The sequence below is a fragment of the Diadema antillarum genome, unplaced genomic scaffold, assembly GCF_040938485.1.
Source record: "Diadema antillarum isolate AM-2024a unplaced genomic scaffold, OU_Dant_1.0 seq00000054_RagTag, whole genome shotgun sequence".
In the NCBI taxonomy this organism is placed as follows: Eukaryota; Metazoa; Echinodermata; class Echinoidea; order Diadematoida; family Diadematidae; genus Diadema; species Diadema antillarum.
In genome coordinates, this window is record NW_027271162.1 from 299,806 (window position 1) to 323,308 (window position 23,503).

A 23,503-nucleotide genomic window follows, 5' to 3' on the forward strand; every position below is an offset into this window, starting at 1 on the left:
TTTGATTTGAATTGAATTGAATACAAAAAAATGTTTCTATTTTGCATTACGCAAATGATATTAGTAATGTATATAATCTAACACGCACGTGTCCACACAACCACATACATACACATTACTGTTCCCCATCCCAACATAATATAATGATCAAGACATTGGGATGCCTGAATAGAAAGTGCGCAAAGATTTAGGAAAAACAAATCAAAATTTTCGACTAGACATGCCTAGACACTAATCAGGCATGTCAGGCATATTAATTTATAAAGAACTATACTTGCAGATCATAATACTTCATCAGGTCATTAACTTTGTCGGAAATAATCGAAAAAGTAAAATCTGTTTTCCAGGAGGGTACAGTTCTATAAACATTCGCAACATATACAGCTCTGGATTAACACTTTTGCACATTATGAGTTTTGGACGGGATTGACGTTTGATTTAGTTGTTAGATCGGTAGGTGAAATGTCAGTAACGTTAATGAATAAACGAGCAAAATATACCCGAGTTTATCTATATTATATATTCCGAAATAAATCTTCAGATTGCTCAGAAAGGTGGCCGCATAAAACCCCGATCATCAAAGGCACATTTAATGCACCTGTAGAATTCTTGTGTGCATCCCTGGAAAACTGACAGCTGTTTGAATGGTAAAAGCCAATTGGAACGCCAGCTCTAGAACCTCCTTGGTCTCACGTCGCTGGTTGTATTATAGCAAAAAGGAAGTTCGGTATACACGTACGCGTGCTCGCGCTCAAACATCAGGTGTGGTAATTAGTGCTTATTTCAGGGACATTGAGGGAGCTGGAAAGAGACCAACTCTCGGCTTATTCCGATGTTGGATTGTAACATGGATGTCGCATGCGTTCGTCCGCACGTGCAAACACCACTTGAACTCAATACTTCGATTGCCTTTAATGGAATCACTTCTATAATTACGCATGCACGCCAGACTTATCAAGAACAACGGTAAGAACAACAACGCTAGAAGGACTAATATAGGTATGCGGTATCACTCTGAATGCGGATATTATAGATTACACATTAAGCGTCCTTGCCCGCAGTGTACATTTCACTTCTGAGCTCTAACGTCTAGGTGTCGCATGATATTTCCGTTTCCTCACAGGTATACTGTGATCGCTGACTTGCTGTGCATATAGTTTGCTCCTATCGCGTGTCGAATATCCACTGACTTATAGGGCATAATGGATGCTACTACTAGTATCACAATCCTCATATTGCTTGTAAAACCGACATCCATTGGATGATGGCTCTATCAGACGGCTTGATCAACGGGCGGGAGTGACATCAAATGCAAATATTGGCAGGGAAGTTCAAACAGATAGGCGAGGTCATAATATCTGCAGCTTTGCGCATGAGCAGACACGCGCCATGTGATACAAAGAAGGGAATGCTAGTTTTTCGTTAAAGCATATTTGCATCGATGTATATGTCTTTGATGACCATCTCGTTTGTACGCAACGAATAAATCTACATCATTACCATGCCATTGGCAATCATCATCGTATTTTCCAGCTGCTAATCGGAGTACATTTGGCGATCTAACTACATTGGAAAGTTGTCATCTTCTCTGACACATCAAGTTGCTGGAACTGCACTCGATATTATGCTAGAACTCAGTACATGCAGGGAGGCGGAAGAGAGATCCCTCCCTGGTACATGTGTATTGAATATGATCGACAGTCTGTTGCGCGCGGATTCGGTCAGCTTTGTGTGGTAACGACACGTGACTAAGGGGATTTCCCCATACAGCATTCTAGGTGAATGAATGGGATTCCGCGGCGCGGTGGACTGGTGTTCGTGGAGATTCAAGCCTCGCTCTTCCGCACAGATGTGGACAAACACCCGGTATGCCTGTATTTGCGTGAGCGTAAACGTTTCTTTCGTAACCGATTATAATTCACATAATTGACTTCAGTTGACTTTCCATCATTACGTCGAAATGATCTCAACCTGGAAATATAGAATAAATTAATGATGTTTGGTATTAATACTTTTAGCCTCATAGTTTTTTGAGTAGCCTTGTAGACGATACAGGCATCACGAGGAAAGGTAATGTGCAGCAGTAATTCAAGACGGTAACTTAATTGATGGCGGGAGAACCCGACATTCGACTGATAAGGATGTGTATAGTTTCTATAGGCGTTTCGTCTGATTATGTGCAGAAACAAGAAAGACCTTCAGATTTACGGGAGGAAATAACAGCATGAGTTTGTATCGTTCTAAAAGAATGATTGCAGAGGAAATTAACTTGAGCGCATATCGGGGCGCATATACATCTGTTTTCGATGATATATTTGTGAGATTCTGTGTGATTTTTTGTTGTTGCAGATTTGATAAATTTAACCATGCGGTTCCTTTAATCCTCCACTGCAAGCAGTGAAATTCAGAATGTCAGTTTAATGATGACAAGATGAATATTTTGCAACAAATTCCCTCAGAAATTGATGGGTTAATGGTACTACGGTCCTTTCAGGGTCCTGTATCAAGCAGAGAGAGAGAGAGATAATTGAAAGATATTGAGAGAGATAGAAGAGAGATACCGAGAGAGAGATGTTAAGAGATCTATAGAAAGATAGGGAGAGAGATAAAGTGAGAGATATTGAGAGATATATATACAGTGAGATGTTGAGAGAAATAGAAGAGAGATATTGAGAGAGAGAGATTTGAGTGAGCTGTAGAGAGATAGATATTGAGAGAGATAAAGTGGCTGATATTGATAGAGATAGAGGGAGTGACGTTGAGGTAGATGGATGGAGGTCAAAAGGGGGAGATTAGATAGAATAGAGAAAAAAAAAAGGTTTATATTATTTCGTGTGTCAGAGCAATTAAGTCATAACAAATATTTTTTTTTTTTTACTATACAATGGTCACAATCATGTCACCAATATAACTCTGTGTCTGATCCGAATTCAATGACTCTATTCTAATAAATGTCGTTTATTTTCATGGACGATGTTTTCTATACTCTCATGGAGAACAGCCCCTTACGAAAAAGTCCTGTGGTACTCCTGTGGTAATTACCACAGGACGGTACCACAGGACAGTACCACAGGACAGTACCACAGGACAGTACCACAGGAATTGTCCTGTGGTATTTTGGGACATACCACAGGACAGTACCACAGGAATTCCTGTGGTATTTTGGGACGTACCACAGGGCAGTACCACAGGAAAGTACCACAGGACCGGTACCACAGAACAGTACCACAGGACAGTACCACAGGAATTCCTGTGGTATTTTGGGACGTACCACAGGGCAGTATAATTCCTGTGGTATTTTGGGACGTACCACAGGGCAGTACCACAGGACTAGTACCACAGAACAGTACCACAGGAACTGTCCTGTGGTATTTTGGGACAGTACCACAGGTCGATCATTACCACACAGCATTACCACAGAGCAGTACCACACAGCATTTCCATGGTACCACAGGAGAGTATCACACAGGATAGATCGAAAAAAAAAAATCTGGGAGACTTTTAGCCACATTTCAAGGAATATTTCTGATAGGTGAGTGATGGATTTTAGGACAAATATGGCCCTACTTAATAACCTGTCCTACTCCTAACATATAACCTCAAACGAGAGTCTAATGGCCAAGTGCCAATCTAGTCCTATAATAGATCTATATAGTCATATTCTATTCCTAGGTAGCCCTCGACCCTATCAGTACATATATATATGGCCGTCTATCCGTAAAGCATTAAGGCATGGTTACTGACTCGATTATACTTTATTATCAAGATATGAAATTACACTTTCATAACAATATCTATGATGTTGGGAATAACATAACATAATTAGACAATCTTTCATAAAGTTCAAAGTAAGTTCCATCATTAATACTTTGACTTTTTAAGTCATATATGTATTTTCTAAAATCTAGAGTGCTTTTTATGAATATTCATGAGCTATGTAAAAAATTGTACCACAGGAGTACCACAGGAGTACCACAGGAGTACCACAGAAGTCCTTATGAAATTTCTCATGCTTTACATCAGCACTTTCACTAAATAGGTAATACTGTAGGAGTATAGGACAGGATAAGTAATGGCAAATCAATTGTTATAATTCACAGCATAACTCATCTATCAATTAATTGAGGAATATTAATATGTGCTTTTTTGTTTGTATTTTTGTTATAAATTTCAGTTGATTCTGCCTTACAATTTTCCTGTGTGGTACTCCTGTGTGGTACTGCTGTTTGATATTCTCTTGATGTGATAGTCCTCTGGTATAAAATGTTAAGAAAAAAAAACAGAATATCCTGTAGCATTTTTCTGTGGTACTTACGAATTTAATTTGCTGTGTGGTACTTCTGTTTGGAATAGCACCATATTATGATTTTCCTGTGGGATTTTGGACAGTTCCTGTGGTACTCTCCTGTGGTATACATCGAAAATTACCACAGGAATTCCTGTCGTACTGTCCTGTGGTACGTCCCAAAATTCCACAGGACAATTCGTGTGGTACTGTCCTGTGGTACGTCCCAAAATACCACAGGACAAGTCATGTGGTACTGTCCTGTGGTACTATCCTGTGGTACTTTCCTGTGGTATTGTCCTGTGGTACTGCCCTGTGGTACTGCCCTGTGGTACTGTCCTGTGGTACGTCCCAAAATACCACAGGACAGGTCGTGTGGTACTGTCCTGTGGTACTATCCTGTGGTACTGTCCTGTGGTACGTCCCAAATTACCACAGGACAAGTCGTGTGGTACTGTACTGTGGTACTATCCTGTGGTACTATCCTGTGGTACTGCCCTGTGGTACGTCCCAAAATACCACAGGACAAGTCGTGTGGTACTGTCCTGTGGTACTATCCTGTGGTACTGTCCTGTGGTACTGCCCTGTGGTATTGTCCTGTGGTACTGCCCTGTGGTACTGTCCTGTGGTACGTCCCAAAATACCACAGGACAAGTCGTGAGGTACTGTCCTGTGGTACTGTCCTGTGGTATGTCCCAAAATACCACAGGACAATTCCTGTGGTACTGTCCTGTGGTATGTCCCAAAATACCATAGGACAAGTCGTGTGGTACTGTCCTGTGGTACTTTCCTGTGGTACTGCCCTGTGGTACTTTCCTGTGGTACTGCCCTGTGGTACTGTCCTGTGGTACGTCCCAAAATACCACAGGACGAGTCATGTGGTACTTTCCTGTGGTACTGTCCTGTGGTACTGCCCTGTGGTACGTCCCAAAATACCACAGGACAAGTCGTGTGGTACTGTCCTGTGGTACTTTCCTGTGGTACTTTCCTGTGGTACTGTCCTGTGGTACTGCCCTGTGGTACTGTCCTGTGGTACGTCCCAAAATACCACAGGACAAGTTGTGAGGTACTGTCCTGTGGTACTATCCTGTGGTACGTCCCAAAATACCACAGGACAATTCCTGTGGTACTGTCCTGTGGTACTATCCTGTGGTACTGTCCTGTGGAACTGCCCTGTGGTACTGTCCTGTGGTACGTCCTAAAATACCACAGAACAAGTCGTGTGGTACTGTCCAGTGGTACTATCCTGTGGTACTTTCCTGTTGTACTCTCCTGTGGTACGTCCCAAAATACCACAGGGCAATTCATGTGGTACTGTCCTGTGGAACTGTTGTGTGGTATACATCCCAAAATACCACAGGACAATTTGTGTGTATACTGTCTTGTGGTACTGTCCTGTGGAACTTTCCTGTGGTAATGTCCTGTGGTACTGCCCTGTGGTACATCCCAGAGTACTACACGATCCTGTGACACAGTACCACACAGTTCCTGTGTTAACATATATTTGTGTGGTACATTGTGTAGTACCAACCAGTACCACAGGGAGTACCACATGAGCCTGTAAAACAGTACCACACAGTTCCTGTGGTAACATTTATTTATGTGGTACATTGTGTGGTACTGACAAGTACTACAGGGAGTACCCTACAAGCCTGTGGTACAGTACCACACAGTTCCTGTGGTAACATTACAAGTGTGTGGTACATTGTGTGGTACCGACAAGTACCACAGGGAGTACCACAGGACTTTTTTGTTAGGGGCGTAACCTACTTATACCTGGCACTCGCAGGTTAACTCGTGACTATATTTAGCCCGCTTTCGATGATCAAACCTTATATCAAAGTTGGTTAATCTAACCGCAATCTAATATGAAGAAATGTAATACTGAGTACTACAGGCCACAGACTGCACACAAGTGAAGTTGTGGTTTGCGAGTATTATTAGAAGGGCAGGATGTCGAAAGTCCGCGTGTGGATGACGGGTTAACATCTTTTTGAAAGAAAAAAAAAGTAAACTTGATATTGTTTCCCTTTTTGTGTGCCAAAATCATTTTTAAACAATTTAATTACATTTTATAGGTTTTTTGTGTGTTTTTTTTACATTCCTGGTGTCATGTGATAAGTATACCTTTGCACGCCATCAGTAAAACCTATCATAATATTTTACATTATATATTTATATTTTTTTCGTTCTACGCGTGTGACATCTCACAGCACTGTAGTAGTCTTCTCATCCAACGATGGCGGCACTAAAACTTTAAAAATTCAAAACATTTGAAAGGATTGTCCGATTTTCCTCAAACTTTCACTGATGTGTTCTACTAACATTGCCGCATTCACTCAATCCACGTATACTCAGCACTTGTCCAGTTTGCCTTCTTTCAAGTCCAAGGTTGATATATGGTTCGGTTCGGTTTGTGTAGACTTTTAGTTTGTCACCCATTCTCATTGACCTCTTCTCTAGATTCCTTTCCTATTCAGATTGTGTTCATTCATTGCATCCCCGCATTTGATTCTTGTGTCCAGTATTCAGTGTTTAAATAGGTAATCCCCCAGCTAGTTGCCATTTTCTTCCTGTACATGTTTTCATTTTTTTTGTTCTGTGGATTAAGTTCTTATAATTTTCGTTGGCCTCTTCCATTCCTATTATTTCTATTGGTTCTCCTAGTTGATTTGAACATGCTTTAAGTGAATAATATTCTTTGTAGGAAATTTTGCTGAGGACAAACAGCCTCAGGATAAATCAGTGCACCTCTATGCCTCAGGACTTCAAGTCTGCGAGACTCGTTCTGTATATTTGCATGTGTCCAGAATCATGTAGCACTCCTACACTCACTAACTCTTCTTTCGGGTGGGACTTACAGCCGTCTCTCTTGTGATTGTTTGCTTACAAACGACTCTTTTGACAAACATTAATTCTGTTTTGCTCCTTAACCACAGTCACATGATTAAACGATATAGGAGTGTTGTTCATGTTCTTAATGGAATATCTATACGCATGGTCTGTCGTGCGTTGCTGTATGGAGGTAACAAACCGTTTGCACAAAGGCCGTGTTTGACTGCACACAGTGACATGACCTTTTTAGAACTGGTATCACAATATCCAATTAATGTAGAGTGCTGTCTTTCTGAACTCGGTGCGGGATGAAACGGTCCTATCTGGAAATGAAGTTTTAGAAAATGAAGACATGAACAGAAGAGTGGAGAATTGATCTGAGTGTGAGTGTCAGCTTGAGCATATTTATTTACCCACGGTCATCGTGATACGGTACATAAAAAGCCGTGGAATGGTTTTATTTAACAAAAAAAAAATAATACAAGAGTCATACAATCAATATGAGTACAAATGAAAACATGTAAGTCATCATAAGGAACAAAAACACACTGGGAGAATGCGAGAAAAGATAAACACTGAGTAGAAGTATGGATAAAAGAATAGTATAAACGGCGGCTGACAAGTTTAGTGAGACGGTATATCCTTACGGTCATTGCGAAATAGGAAAAATTGATATAATCATGGTGAATGATTTACAAAACAACGGTGCGAAACGGCTTTAGAGAATGCGCTAATTGAAGTTACGGATCTTGCTTCTGTAGGTAATGTCTTGAATAATTTTGATGCTGAATTCTAACGAACCGTGTTCGCTGATTTAGTTACTACGTCACGCTCGCAGCAGGCAGGGAGGGTGAAACTAATTATGAACAAGACAACCGAATTAAAGCAAAAAGGAAAAAAACAAAACAAAAAACAGAGAAAATCGTACGTCCCGGCAGTAGAGCGTGAAACTGCGTCAGCACCGGATGAATACGAAGACCAGACTGACAGTCAGTAGCACGTTTGGTACATGTAGTTCGTGGATACACGCCAACAATTAGGAAATCAGTCACTTTGAATACAACTCGGGGACGGCGAGCTCATGGGCGCAGGTTTGGGAATACTGCTTGTCGGATCCAATTCATTACGGCGGCATAATGACTTCCGGTACTTCAGGCTCGGTTGAGGTCACCACGCACGGAGGAAGTTTGGAGATACTGCTAAGGTATTCTGTGCCGTTATAAATGCAAGCCCTCTTGTCGTTCGCGGATTCACATCATGCTCTTTCGCTAGTGTCTATGGCATCTCACCTGGCGACTGCCGTAACTGGCAGCATTCTCAACGGTATTATTTCGATGTCCAGTCGTTTAATGGCGTTTATGTACAAACATTTCACCTTTTTTTTTTTTTTTTTTTTTTTTTTGGGGGGGGGGATGACCATTTTCCGTCTTTTTCTCCAGGAACAACTATCATAAGGAAAATAAAAAGATCAACAGTATTGCGTGCGTCGGTCAAATGAAAAGGATCTGCAAACGTAATATAACGTACCTGTGAATTGTGAGATATACCCATCGTAAAAACACACGTTTTCTTATCTTTGCAATATATGTTGGACAATATAATTGTCCGACGTATTCTTGGTCAACGGTATGCTGATGAACAAAAGGTGTGAACAAATTGGTGCACGATATGTCAGTTTTCTTGTATCTGAGGACGATTTCTGTAGACGACTTGACAAGCTTGCTTTTATGTAATTCCCGTTATATTTCATATTTCTCCTGCTTTGCAAGATAATAACCAACACATACCACCACGTTTATTTTCATATCAAGACAGTCGTGCGTTCAGGTGAATGTCTCACCTAATTTGTATACTTTTAACTTTTGTAATTGTATATTTTTGGGGAATATCAGTATTTTTTTTTTTGAGAAATAGGAGAAAAAAATGAAATTGAAGTGAACTATAGAACTGAAATTGATATTATAAAAACGACACAACCCATTTGAAAGAACTTAATTTTTTATAAAATGTGGCAATGACACGAAGAAATGAAAAGTAATGATGTAGTGAATAAACATGATGACCTTAATATACTGAACCTTGTAGTAATAAGATTCTGTTTTGTCTCTCTCTCTCTCCCTCTTCTGTCTTTTGTCTGTTTCTGTACCTTATTCATCTGTCTGTCGATCTCTATTATCTATCTATCTGTCTGTCTATCTCTATATATATATATATATCTATCTATCTATCTATCTGTCTGTCTGTCTGTCTGTCTATCTCTCTATATCTATCTATCCATCTATCTATCTATCTGCCTGTCTATCTCTCTATATCTATCTATCTATCTATCTATCTATCTACCTATCTGTCTGTCTGTCTATCTATCTGTCTATCTATCTATCTATCTGCCTGTCTATCTCTCTATATCTATCTATCTATCTATCTATCTACCTACCTATCTGTCTGTCTCTGTCTATCTATCTATCTATCTGTCTGTCTATCTCTCTATATCTATCTATCTATCTATCTATCTATCTACCTATCTGTCTGTCTGTCTATCTATCTATCTATCTATCTATCTATCTTTCTATCTCTGTGTATCCACCTACATCTGTCTTTCCCACACCTGTAGCCCCGCCACCATGCATCGGAAGACGCGGCTGAAGATCACCGATCTCAACCGTCACTTGACGTGTACGCTGTGCAAGGGCTACCTCGTCGATGCCACCACCATTATCGAGTGTCTCCATTCGTGTGAGTGTGATGAAAATGAATGGTGTCAGGTGGTAGTTTGCGCATGATCAGAAAGAACATCAACATAGGAAGAATTCCATTTATTAATTCAACTACAATAACAAAATTGTTTCAATTCAATTCAATTCAATTCATAGTTTAAGACGTGAAAAGAAAAAAAAAAACCTCTATGGACTCGAAAACTTAGGGGGAAAAATAATTCTCAATTACGTATTTCACATGAAATTTAGATTAGATTAAACTTGATAATATGAACGGACTGTTTAAATGGTTTAAATGAAACGGCATAATTATAAGTGATGTTATAGTTTTGCTTGTAACTCCGTATGTGTTTCTGATAGTCATCTCACGCAGCTGATTATTACAACGACAACACAAAATATTCGTGTTATTACATATTTTGATTTATACATACACGATGCTTGATATTGTATTCCTAATTCCTGTAACTCTATTTGGCATATGATTTTTCAAAGCCTTAAGTGTGGGGTGATATGGGACATTCCGGTGTGAAGTGGGAAATTACATGGGGTAAAGTAGGATAGATTGGAGAACTGGGGCACGCACTTGAGAGTCTCAATAGAAACTGTCATAGAAACGTTAGAGAACGAAAATTTAGCCTTAGTGCAGCCATCAGTAAAGAAAAAAAAAATCAGACTGCAGTTCAGTGACAGGCAAGACAATTGTATAGGTCTCCTAAAGAAAATTCTCAAATATTCTTCACAGACGCGTCATTAAGACGTGGTTACAGATGACAAGAGCGGTAAGACTGCTTTGTAAACCGAGAATCACTTATCTAGTGAATTTTACTCTTACAAAGAAAGAACATAACAAAACTCGAAATAAGTCTTAAAATGCAAAATGTATTCAAATTCATGAATTTTCTTCCGTCGAGATGTTTTCATTGCAACTGATTGACAAATTGCCCTACATCGACGTAAATAAGCACTGAATTGATCAGTGTTTTAGTAGTAGCCATGATAAAAAATCATGGGCGTACATACTCGAGCAGGATTCGAACCTACGACCTCCTGATCACCGGACAGGCGTCATCTCCACTAGACCACCGAGCTTTCGCCCGAAAGCAAGTGTTGGTTCTAATCCTTATAGCGTGCAGCGGGTACTGCTTTGTTATTCAAATTCATGAATTTTCTTCCGTCGAGATGTTTTCATTGCAACTGATTGACAAATTGCCCTACATCGACGTAAATAAGCACTGAATTGATCAGTGTTTTAGTAGTAGCCATGATAAAAAAAAATCATGGGCGTACATACTCGAGCAGGATTCGAACCTACGACCTCCTGATCACCGGACAGGCGTCATCTCCACTAGACCACCGAGCTTTCGCCCGAAAGCAAGTGTTGGTTCTAATCCTTATAGCGTGCAGCGGGTACTGCTTTGTTATTCAAATTCATGAATTTTCTTCCGTCGAGATGTTTTCATTGCAACTGATTGACAAATTGCCCTACATCGACGTAAATAAGCACTGAATTGATCAGTGTTTTAGTAGTAGCCATGATAAAAAATCATGGGCGTACATACTCGAGCAGGATTCGAACCTACGACCTCCTGATCACCGGACAGGCGTCATCTCCACTAGACCACCGAGCTTTCGCCCGAAAGCAAGTGTTGGTTCTAATCCTTATAGCGTGCAGCGGGTACTGCTTTGTTATTCAAATTCATGAATTTTCTTCCGTCGAGATGTTTTCATTGCAACTGATTGACAAATTGCCCTACATCGACGTAAATAAGCACTGAATTGATCAGTGTTTTAGTAGTAGCCATGATAAAAAATCATGGGCGTACATACTCGAGCAGGATTCGAACCTACGACCTCCTGATCACCGGACAGGCGTCATCTCCACTAGACCACCGAGCTTTCGCCCGAAAGCAAGTGTTGGTTCTAATCCTTATAGCGTGCAGCGGGTACTGCTTTGTTATTCAAATTCATGAATTTTCTTCCGTCGAGATGTTTTCATTGCAACTGATTGACAAATTGCCCTACATCGACGTAAATAAGCACTGAATTGATCAGTGTTTTAGTAGTAGCCATGATAAAAAATCATGGGCGTACATACTCGAGCAGGATTCGAACCTACGACCTCCTGATCACCGGACAGGCGTCATCTCCACTAGACCACCGAGCTTTCGCCCGAAAGCAAGTGTTGGTTCTAATCCTTATAGCGTGCAGCGGGTACTGCTTTGTTATTCAAATTCATGAATTTTCTTCCGTCGAGATGTTTTCATTGCAACTGATTGACAAATTGCCCTACATCGACGTAAATAAGCACTGAATTGATCAGTGTTTTAGTAGTAGCCATGATAAAAAATCATGGGCGTACATACTCGAGCAGGATTCGAACCTACGACCTCCTGATCACCGGACAGGCGTCATCTCCACTAGACCACCGAGCTTTCGCCCGAAAGCAAGTGTTGGTTCTAATCCTTATAGCGTGCAGCGGGTACTGCTTTGTTATTCAAATTCATGAATTTTCTTCCGTCGAGATGTTTTCATTGCAACTGATTGACAAATTGCCCTACATCGACGTAAATAAGCACTGAATTGATCAGTGTTTTAGTAGTAGCCATGATAAAAAATCATGGGCGTACATACTCGAGCAGGATTCGAACCTACGACCTCCTGATCACCGGACAGGCGTCATCTCCACTAGACCACCGAGCTTTCGCCCGAAAGCAAGTGTTGGTTCTAATCCTTATAGCGTGCAGCGGATACTGCTTTGTTATTCAAATTCATGAATTTTCTTCCGTCGAGATGTTTTCATTGCAACTGATTGACAAATTGCCCTACATCGACGTAAATAAGCACTGAATTGATCAGTGTTTTAGTAGTAGCCATGATAAAAAATCATGGGCGTACATACTCGAGCAGGATTCGAACCTACGACCTCCTGATCACCGGACAGGCGTCATCTCCACTAGACCACCGAGCTTTCGCCCGAAAGCAAGTGTTGGTTCTAATCCTTATAGCGTGCAGCGGGTACTGCTTTGTTATTCAAATTCATGAATTTTCTTCCGTCGAGATGTTTTCATTGCAACTGATTGACAAATTGCCCTACATCGACGTAAATAAGCACTGAATTGATCAGTGTTTTAGTAGTAGCCATGATAAAAAATCATGGGCGTACATACTCGAGCAGGATTCGAACCTACGACCTCCTGATCACCGGACAGGCGTCATCTCCACTAGACCACCGAGCTTTCGCCCGAAAGCAAGTGTTGGTTCTAATCCTTATAGCGTGCAGCGGGTACTGCTTTGTTATTCAAATTCATGAATTTTCTTCCGTCGAGATGTTTTCATTGCAACTGATTGACAAATTGCCCTACATCGACGTAAATAAGCACTGAATTGATCAGTGTTTTAGTAGTAGCCATGATAAAAAATCATGGGCGTACATACTCGAGCAGGATTCGAACCTACGACCTCCTGATCACCGGACAGGCGTCATCTCCACTAGACCACCGAGCTTTCGCCCGAAAGCAAGTGTTGGTTCTAATCCTTATAGCGTGCAGCGGGTACTGCTTTGTTATTCAAATTCATGAATTTTCTTCCGTCGAGATGTTTTCATTGCAACTGATTGACAAATTGCCCTACATCGACGTAAATAAGCACTGAATTGATCAGTGTTTTAGTAGTAGCCATGATAAAAAATCATGGGCGTACATACTCGAGCAGGATTCGAACCTACGACCTCCTGATCACCGGACAGGCGTCATCTCCACTAGACCACCGAGCTTTCGCCCGAAAGCAAGTGTTGGTTCTAATCCTTATAGCGTGCAGCGGGTACTGCTTTGTTATTCAAATTCATGAATTTTCTTCCGTCGAGATGTTTTCATTGCAACTGATTGACAAATTGCCCTACATCGACGTAAATAAGCACTGAATTGATCAGTGTTTTAGTAGTAGCCATGATAAAAAATCATGGGCGTACATACTCGAGCAGGATTCGAACCTACGACCTCCTGATCACCGGACAGGCGTCATCTCCACTAGACCACCGAGCTTTCGCCCGAAAGCAAGTGTTGGTTCTAATCCTTATAGCGTGCAGCGGGTACTGCTTTGTTATTCAAATTCATGAATTTTCTTCCGTCGAGATGTTTTCATTGCAACTGATTGACAAATTGCCCTACATCGACGTAAATAAGCACTGAATTGATCAGTGTTTTAGTAGTAGCCATGATAAAAAATCAAAAATGCAAAATGTATGTTCTATAAAACTTCATTAGAATACTAGGTTATCATCCAACTGTGATTACCATTATTACAGTATCTTGTTATAACCAAACCTTATAAAATACGTTTGATTAATTAACATTAACGATAATGAAACTTGTTCGTGATGCAAGCAAAGCACTGAAGCCGATTAATCAACCAAAGCGAGGTCGACTTGGGCGAGGCTGATGGTATAATTATACGTATATACGTTTTTTGTGTTTGTTTTTCTTTTTTCTCCCTGGTTGCAGTCTGTCGGAGTTGCATCGTGAGGTATTTCCACATCGGCAGCAAACAATGCCCCGTGTGCGACACACAGGTCCACAAGACTCGGCCGCTGTTAAACATCAGGTATCCATGCACTTTCAGCGTTCTAGCTTTCAGAGGACCCCCGTCTCTGTAAATGCCACTGACACCACACACCGAGAAAAAAGATATTTCCGCAAGAGATGACGTTTTAAGACCCGATAGGATGGGGATATGGAGTGGGAAGGCTAAGCCGGCTCGGATATATTCGAGAATCCTCGTAACGAATTGTGTATAGCTTTATCACTTATCCCCTTTGTAAGAACACACACGGCCGAAGAATCTCGAATGGATTCGACCGTTACCGATGCTCGCTTCAATGCCAATTTGCTGACGGGCGCTATTCGTGGTTTTCGAATAAACCCCGATTGGTAGCGAATTGACACCGATTCAATCAGGCCACCCATGCATCCGTACTCTACCGGCTCTTTAACAGTGCCATAATATTATATCACATGCTCATGGGCTTTTGGGTGGAAATTTGTGCACAATATCGATTCACTGGCACTGAAAGGGTTTAAGCAGAAACCAATCTTCTGTGAGAACCTACTTCTTGTGGCAACTGCACTACTGCAATTGAAACCACCTGCATGAAATTGGTTCCCGGTAGAGCAACTGTATTGCAATCGCGTTTAACGTGTGGTTAGATTTTGATTAAATACCAGTTTCATTCACCGGGGGTGCTTTCTTGTAGAACGGATGATCATTCAGAATCCAGGACGGCTCGCATTGTCATCAGTGTGGTATAAGTCAAGAGATTGCTATTTTCCATGTCTCATAATATTCAAAATCACTATGTTTTTATCATCCATGCCACGGGTGTCGAAAAACGGACGGGTATGTTGTTTGAGAGATCGGGTTGGGGGTGGGGGGAGGGGAGGCATTTCATGAAACGTTTTGTCCGACAATTAATTTGTCCAACAAAGCTCTAAGCCAATCAGATGCTAGGATTTCAGTAGCTTATAACAGTTTGTCAGAGCAAATATCTGACAAAACACTTCTTGAAATGCCCCCATACAGAATGGAAATGACCTTTTACTGCTTTCGTATGATTGGCAGAATGTTGATGAGTATGATGTCAGTATTATACGCAGTTTATGTGATATCGATCTTCTCTCTTCCTGCTTAGGTCCGACAAGACTCTACAGAACCTCGTGTACAAATTAGTTCCAAGTATGTTCAAAGGTTAGTCCAACATTCAGCTCTCCAATTGACTAAAAATATAGCATCCTAACCTTGATTTACGCTCCAGGTAGAATCGAATAGCATTGAGCGTCGAAAATAATGCGCCCCTGCTGGGATCAAAGTCAGACATTGAATCAAGCCTAAGAAAACCAGTTGTTGAACTCGTAGTTATGAAGACAATTCAGTGAGCGCTTTATTCCTTTATGCAGATTTTGCATGAAAAGTAATAATACCTTCCAATTTCAAAAGCGCAGCAACGGTGTCGGGGCAGCGAATATCACATTCGGAAGCCCCGTTTTGACAGAGCCTTTCAAACTAGAGTTACCGCGGCAGAGTCCGGGCAATTTTTTTTTTTCTTTTTTTTTTCATCCTGTCTATTAAAACGGTTGTTGCTCTGACGTTGTCGCGGTTAACTTTTGCTTTTTACTTTGGTAATTTCCTGCTGTTTTATTGTCCGAGGCGAGGAATTTTGTTTTCCGGACGTTGCCGCGACGTTGCCGCGACGTCGCCGCGGTATAAAGTCTGTTAAAACGGGGCTTAACACTGCCGACGCATCGCCGCAGCGTACCGGAGGCGATGTGGGGAGGCGCCGGCGCGCTTCCCCACATCGCCTCCGGTACCACCTCCTCTGCGTAACGTACCTGGGACCACGTACAGTCGTACGGTTGAGATTTCTTGCGAGAAGACAATGTTGTTTTTGAGTTCCGCAAGTTTTTATCATCTCGGGTTCTTTTCTTTACGTTGGCAGCGGCGTCAATTATTATCTCATGTACTCGATTTCCATCAGATATTTAGTAACTGCCATCTGTTAGTAACAATTAGTGATTATTAGTAATTTTAGCGTGTGGGACTACTGTTTTGGCCCCGTGAAATTCTGTATATTGGTAACAATCTTTTCTGTAATGAATATACTGTGTGCCTCTATGCAAAATAGCCCACTATACGTAATTTCATAGGAATGATTAGTAAATCATATTGTACGCAGACATATCATGTAAGATCTCCTGAATTCGCTACACCTGTAAGTCATGCGTGATATGAGCAGGCTGGCGTGCATCTTTATCCTGTAAATTTTGCAGCAAAGTTGTAAACGAGTTGGCGTATATTTGTTTTTATTATTTCAGGTGAAATGAAAAGGAGACGAGAATTCTACAAGACGCACCCACAAGCCAGTAAGTGTTTTGTGTCAATAGGTGTTCTGGAAGTATTGCTGTTTTGCTTGTGTGTGTTTTTTTTCTTTGTAGGCCCTACATACCAGCAAGACAAGAAACAACAAAGGCGCAAATCGGGTAGCTGCGTGTATATATCTGTACTGTATATTCCAGTTCCAAAATGACTTTCTGAACCTATAACAGTATTACGTAATAATTCAACATTATCTTTTTGTTTGACTACGATTGTTGAAATCTTGTACTAAAATCTGATCAAATGTCGCGTCGAATCGCAGCCATCACACCCTCTTCCTCGGGAAAATTCGTCACATACGCGCACTAAAAAAAAAAGTTAGCTTTAATCAGACGTGGATTTAATGTCACCTACCTCAACTTTTGATATGCTATGTGATGTGAGAGGTTATGGCACAAAGGCAGTTGAGGTACGATGAGGTACACGTATAAAACTAATGGCAAGGCTGTAGACTTCTTGTTCAGTAGATCCAGGGTTTCTGTCTTGCCCGCCGAGAACATTTTTGAACCAGACGTTTGCCTACCCCACTGTGTCCCACACATCCCACGTGTATGAATTTGGACCTGACAGTGCTGGAGTGATAATGGTCATGATCGGGCTCCCTGGAAGAACGATGCGTAGTAAATCTGAGCAGGGGATCCCCGGATGAATAACTGTTTTTATAGTCCATCTATTCATTCATTCATTCATTCATCCTTCATCCATTTCTTTCTTTCATGTGTTTATTCATTTCACGTATTTCATTTATTTTCCATATCCAAAATTATCTAAAATCAGAACAAAGTACAATGTAACAGTAATCGTCTCTACAAGGAGGTGAAAGGGCATATTCGGATAATACAATAAAGTAACTACAAAAAGGTACATGAAATGAATAACAAACAACGGAAATACACATCTGCACAAACATGCTATACATACACATAATATACAAATATTATTTTGATCATCATGAAATAAACGCATATTGAAATGGTTCGTCTACTAAATTGTTTAGTAATTATCGTCGTCAATACAATAATGTGTTATTCCTCTCTGTCTTCAGGTACTAGCCTGTCTTCAAATGTGTCGCGGGAAGAGCGCGGCGAGATGGACGAACAGGAACTCATCATTTACACCGACGACGAACACCTCAGCCTGTCGCTTGAATACTATCACCAGAGTATCCACATCCCCAAACCTAAGCCCACTGCGGCGCTCGCCCGCCACATCGGCAACGGAGACGCCGCGTCTTCTAGCAGCAATAGCAGTAGCGCCAGTAGCAGCTGCAGCGACACCAGCAGCGAGAGCGGGAGTACTGCGGACGGCGGCGGTGGGGGAGATCCCGTCGGAGGGGAGAGTGGCGGCCAGGCAGCGGACAAGACCATCGCTTCAGATCGCGCAGCGGTGGGTACCGCGTCAGGTGGAAGCGTTAGCGGGAACGCCGCGGTTGGTGCGGAGGTTCACGCTAATCGGAGTCAGGCCACCGAAGCGAAAGCTACAGAGAAGAAAGCCGGAGGCAACACCGAAGCAGCTGATAACCAAGCGCAGGAGCGGTTAAAAGGGAAACCAAACGGGTCAACAGAGGGTCCCATTAACGGTAAAACGAGAGCAAATGGCGACGCAAAGGGAATCTCGGACGAGGTGAGTGTTCTACTTGACATCTCCATTTCCGCTTAGTTAGGCATACATTTTGAATGTCGTTGCACTCATGATTTCATGATGTCATTTTCTCTTCAAGTCGAAACGTTAAAATCATATTTTTGTCAATATATTGTCGATTTACGATATGAGCCAAACAGTTGGTCATTGCTTTTACTTCGACCGCATTACTTTCCCTTTATTTTTGTCTTTGTATTGCAATATCATTTCAAGCTTTTCAATGTCTGAACTCTTCAGCAAATGGATTTTTAAAAAACAAAGTCGCTTGTGATCTACCGCGACTACTGTAAAGACTTGAGGAATTTGCAGTTTCTCTCGTAATTGCGTTTCATAATTGTGTCTGATTTAAACTACAGAAGAAAAGAGTATGCGTTATGATGGTATAGAACTGCCAAATGTCCTTTTTGTGTTCGCTAATTCAATAGTCGTAATCAACATCTTTATACCGGTATTTGTTATATCTCTCTGCCTGCTTCATAATGGTGTGATTTTTACTATAACATTGTAGGGTTTGCGCATTGGTTTGTATGTTTTCTGCGGTTCCGTCAATGTTATTTTGTTGAATAGAGCCGAATCAATTCAGTATGTCAAAAACAAAGTCTTCCCAAATTCTGCATTGTTTCTTTTTTGCTCTGATAAAGTTCGTTACGCCAAAAGTCAAGGCTCAATGCAGTTACCGTGACGTCGCGTTCCGATAGCACATCCCGAGCCTGGCATGTCTTCTTTTTTACTGAAAAGAACTATTCTTCAGTTCCCGCACTCTTCCGAACCTTTTGTGAAGTCGTTGTTCGTTTTGTCTTCCTCCGCAGATTGTTGATAAGCGGTATTTGCGCTGTCCCGCAGCTGTCTCTATCGGCCACATAAAGAAGTTCATCAGGCATAAATTCGGCTTGTCACTGGCGTATCAGGTAAATAGAGGAGAAAAGGAACACACACACACACACACACACACACACTCACACACGAACACACACACACACACACACACACACACACACAAGGATAGAGGACACACAGAAAAACAAAGAGAGGAAAAAAAAAGATAGAAGACAAACAATATTATGCTGGACTCACAGAAACAATTGCAGTGTCTATTTCGTGAGGATCGAACATTTTACTCACCATCTTTAATACAGTCACCACCGCTCTTTGACAAAAGGGAATATGCTTTGCATGAATGAGCACACTCTCTGCGCATTAGTCTTGCTTCCAGTCACTTTGCCAACTTTAGTCCCTTCCACAAAATGTGCCCTCTGCGGAGAAGAAGTCGCCGGAGGAGGTGTCGCTTTGGTCGAAGGCAAAGGCGCATCTCCTTTGCTCGTGCTCTGATCAATAACGGCATTACACACTTGGGCCTACCATAGCCATGTGAAAACAAAAACAGTTTGTTTCCTTTGTGTTACAAAGACACCGACGCAGAGAGAGAGAGAGAGAGAGAGAGAGGGGGGGGGGGGGGCAGGAGATGGGGGCGAGAGAGAAAATCTCCAAAGACTCCGATGGTGGGGGGTGGGTCTTTTCAAGCGTTCTGTCAGATATTTTTCCGTCAGATTTGCTCTCATAAAATCAGGTGCAAAGATTTTAGTAGCTAAAAAAAAATTCCAAAAAAAATATGATTATATATATCCGACAGACGGCTTGATAAAATGTCCATCCACATTCGACTGCTTACAGGCTATGGGGCTTTCACTGCACTGTTATTTATTTATTTATTTATCTATCTATCTATCTATCTATCTATCTATCTATCTATCTATCTATTTATCTATCTATATATCATCTACCTACCTATCATCTATCTATCTATCTATCTATCTATCTGTCTATATATCTGTCTACCTATCTATCTAGCTATCTATCCATAGATCTATAAATGTAGTGAGAAAAAATAACATCTACTTTATTAAAACATGTGAGACGGAAAGAATTATGTGAAAAGGCACCAGCAAGCTTAAATGGTTTCCTAACAGAGAAAATGCAAACAAAGTAAACTAAAAATTAAACTTTGTATTCCATTTCAATGTTTTCGAATGTGAAATAATGATGTACTAGTAATACAACAAAAGATACCAAGCAGAAGTGCATTCGGACTGGTGAAGCGATGCGCGCACGTTGAATGCTTTATTGTGATTACTTTCGTATACGATTCCCTTGTTTACTGCGCAGATCGAGGTAATGTACAGAGGGAGCGAGGACGAGTTACTACCGGACGACTACACACTCATGGACGTAGCGTACATCTACACATGGGGAAGAGTGAGTGTCTTAACGGAAACCAAAACCCAAAGAGAAATGTGGATTGATTGAAAGCAGCAACATTTACGAGTAGAACACATCAGTTAAAGTTTGAGGAAAATCGAACAATTGATGCAAAAGTTATAAATTTTTAAAATTTTGCTGTTGGAACCGCTGGATGAGGAGACTACTTGAGTTTATGACATCATGTGTGGACAACTATTATAAAGAAAATATGAAGAATATTGAACAGGATTTCACTTTTCTAGCATAATATAATGAAAGAGCACTTGACTAAGCGCTTTCAGAAAGCAGGTGGAATAATACCCTTAATATAGTATGCAGTATCAAATTGTTGGAATGTGTAATTTTCATGAAAAACGATTTTTGTGGAATTCCCTCTATATTTTCTCTATATTGTTGTCCACACATGACGTCATGAACTTTAGTAGTCTCATCCAGCAGTTCCAAATTCATAACTTTTGCATCGATTGTCCGATTTTCCTCAAACTTTCACTGATGTGTTTTATTAATGTTGCTGCTTTCACTCAATCCACTGTGCTCTTCGGGTTTTGATTTCCTTTAAAGGAAAACACCACGCATTGTTCAAGTTGGCTCCATTATAAGGAGGGTAAAATCAAACAGAGCCACATAACTTTTATCAAATCAATTAGGACAATAGCTAAGAAATTCATAGAATGTTCAAAATTGACATATTTTCTGCAAAAATATGGACATCGCTGACATTCACGCGCAAGCTAAGTCAAGGAGATAAGTTTTGTCACGCTATAACTCATGATTTGTTCTGAAAATATGAGCAGTGAGAAAGCATTTCTAATTTGCCAGTTACTCAAACATTATCTCTTCCCTTTTGCAAAGTTATTGTTAAATTGTTACAACTTCACCACACACACAAAAAGAAAAAAACCGCTCAAATTTCGATGTTCATGACATTGTTATTGATATTTTAATGAAATTGTGTCGAAAAAAAGAAAGATTCTTTTACAAGCGAATGGTGGACATATATCATCTTATTTTCTAATGGTGGCTGTTTTTTGGGGAAGAAAAATTTGAAACTGAAATTCCGAAACTTAAGCATGCTGTGTGATGTCTAATTCCAATGAAACACACTGTTAAGGGGATTTAGTTTTACTATATCTATAATAAAATCAACTTGACCTTGTAGTAACATTACTCTGCACCGTTACTCGTTGTTAGTGAGCATCACTGTTACTCGCTAACCCAAACAATGTTTTATCCTGTAAACTGCCGGCTCAACAAGGGCGTCTGCCGCTTAATAATACACCACCTTTGGCGGCCAACAAGGACTTTTTTTGTGATTTTGGCGAAATATCCCCCCCCCCCCCCCCATTGTTGGTACTCATGGTGCTACCAGCACATTGATGTAAATGTTGTGATCAAACAGAATAATGATAGCGTTAATCTCTGGATATAGATAAGCATCGTACACTGCATGGGGTAGATTATAGTGTCGAATTAAAAAGAAAAAAAAAATGAGTCTATGTGTGCCCGCATATATGTCATTAAGAAATCTGTTGATTAATAAAATCTGAGTCCCATTTCATTAAAGATGTTAGGATGCTAATTCTTGGTGGGAACAACAACTTACCATAGTAGAAAAAAAAAACACACGTTTTTACCATGATAATTGCTATTCCAGCAAGAGTTGCCATCATATCAACTTCTTATGAAATGGTGCCCTGAATTACATGTTTATTGATTTGCATGTTCTCAAAGGTTCTCAGAACAATCTCGGTGCAAGCGGAGTCGTTGGCGTTAAATTAGAGTCATGACTTTTGTTTTATAACTTGTTCTCTTCCTTTCACTATCATATTATTACTAAATACACGAGGAACTTATTCTATAAATGATTTCTCGCAACATCATGCCTTTACGTAATTTTCCTCCATTTCACAAGGTTGGACCTTTGCCACTGGTGTACCGCGTCTACCAGCCCGTTATCAAAGCACCCAAGCGAACACTGACGGACAAAAATACTTCCGTCATACCCGAGAAAGTTCCGCGGAAAAGCGATCCCTTGGGAGAGAAGATAACGGACTCACTGGCACAGCAGCGGAAGGACGTATCGAAGGACCCCCACGGTGCGCAAGAAAACACGTCGCCGCCACCGCTACAGCCGCCGCCGTCGTCCGCGCACGCGAAAGCCGCAACGTCGTCAGGAGCAGCGAAATCGAGTTCTGGTGTCGCTCCGCCCTCAACGCCCATCGTCGCGAATCGGACGTAGCAGTGACTCATCGTACGACCGCATGAAGGATCCATTATTGTAGCGCATAATGCGGAATTCCTTGTCGAATAACTGTTGTGGAACTTTTGCGCACATAGACTCCTCAGTGATGTTTTTTCCTTGTTTCTCTTGTTTTCCTCGAGAAGTGACAGCTCTACCTTTGTTGAAAATAATTTCAAACAAAGTCCAGTTAGCTTTCTCTGTCGGATCTTTATGTATTTTACGGATGTATATGAACGATGAACAGAAAACGCAGCTTGATGGTTTTATTTGTAATCATTTCCGTTCGGGGCATCGCAATTTGTTTTTCTTTCTTTTTTTTTCAGTTATTGTAGTCTTACGACTGTGTCGTTCTTTACAAGGATCAAGAAACGAATCGCAGAAGTGCGCTAGTGACGTACAGTCACCGAGGGCATGTTGTATATTTGATTATGGAACAGTTCTGCGACACGAGAAAGACCAACCAATGCCATCATCTTCACGATGGCAGAGTGTTAGTCTCATGGACGTATTTGTGATGTATTGTGTTTGTTTGTTTGAAGCTACGTTTCACCGCGGTTCCTCTTACCAGTTGCCGAATGCACGATCCAAACCGAAATTATT

The 23,503-nt window shown here is 41.0% G+C and overlaps 1 protein-coding gene across 1 annotated transcript; it reads left to right on the plus strand.

Moving 5' to 3' along the window:
• The first annotated feature begins 1,857 nt into the window (after positions 1–1,857).
• Positions 1,858–22,900, plus strand: LOC139725699 (uncharacterized). The gene is made up of 9 exons (XM_071636781.1): positions 1,858–1,866; positions 9,732–9,853; positions 14,337–14,436; positions 15,521–15,576; positions 16,701–16,748; positions 17,807–18,384; positions 19,212–19,310; positions 20,566–20,655; positions 22,574–22,900. The coding sequence occupies exons 2-9, from the start codon at positions 9,742–9,744 to the stop codon at positions 22,898–22,900; spliced, it is 1,410 nt and encodes a 469-aa protein (XP_071492882.1). The 5' UTR covers positions 1,858–1,866; positions 9,732–9,741.
• The last annotated feature ends 603 nt before the right edge of the window (positions 22,901–23,503 follow it).

Coding starts and splice junctions, on each gene's coding strand:
- LOC139725699 (XM_071636781.1), top strand. CDS start 9,742: ATGCATCGGAAGACGCGGCTGAAGATCACCGATCTCAACCGTCACTTG. Junction 18,385..19,211: donor CAAAGGGAATCTCGGACGAG/GTGAGTGTTCTA, acceptor CTTCCTCCGCAG/ATTGTTGATAAGCGGTATTT. Junction 20,656..22,573: donor ACATCTACACATGGGGAAGA/GTGAGTGTCTTA, acceptor CCATTTCACAAG/GTTGGACCTTTGCCACTGGT.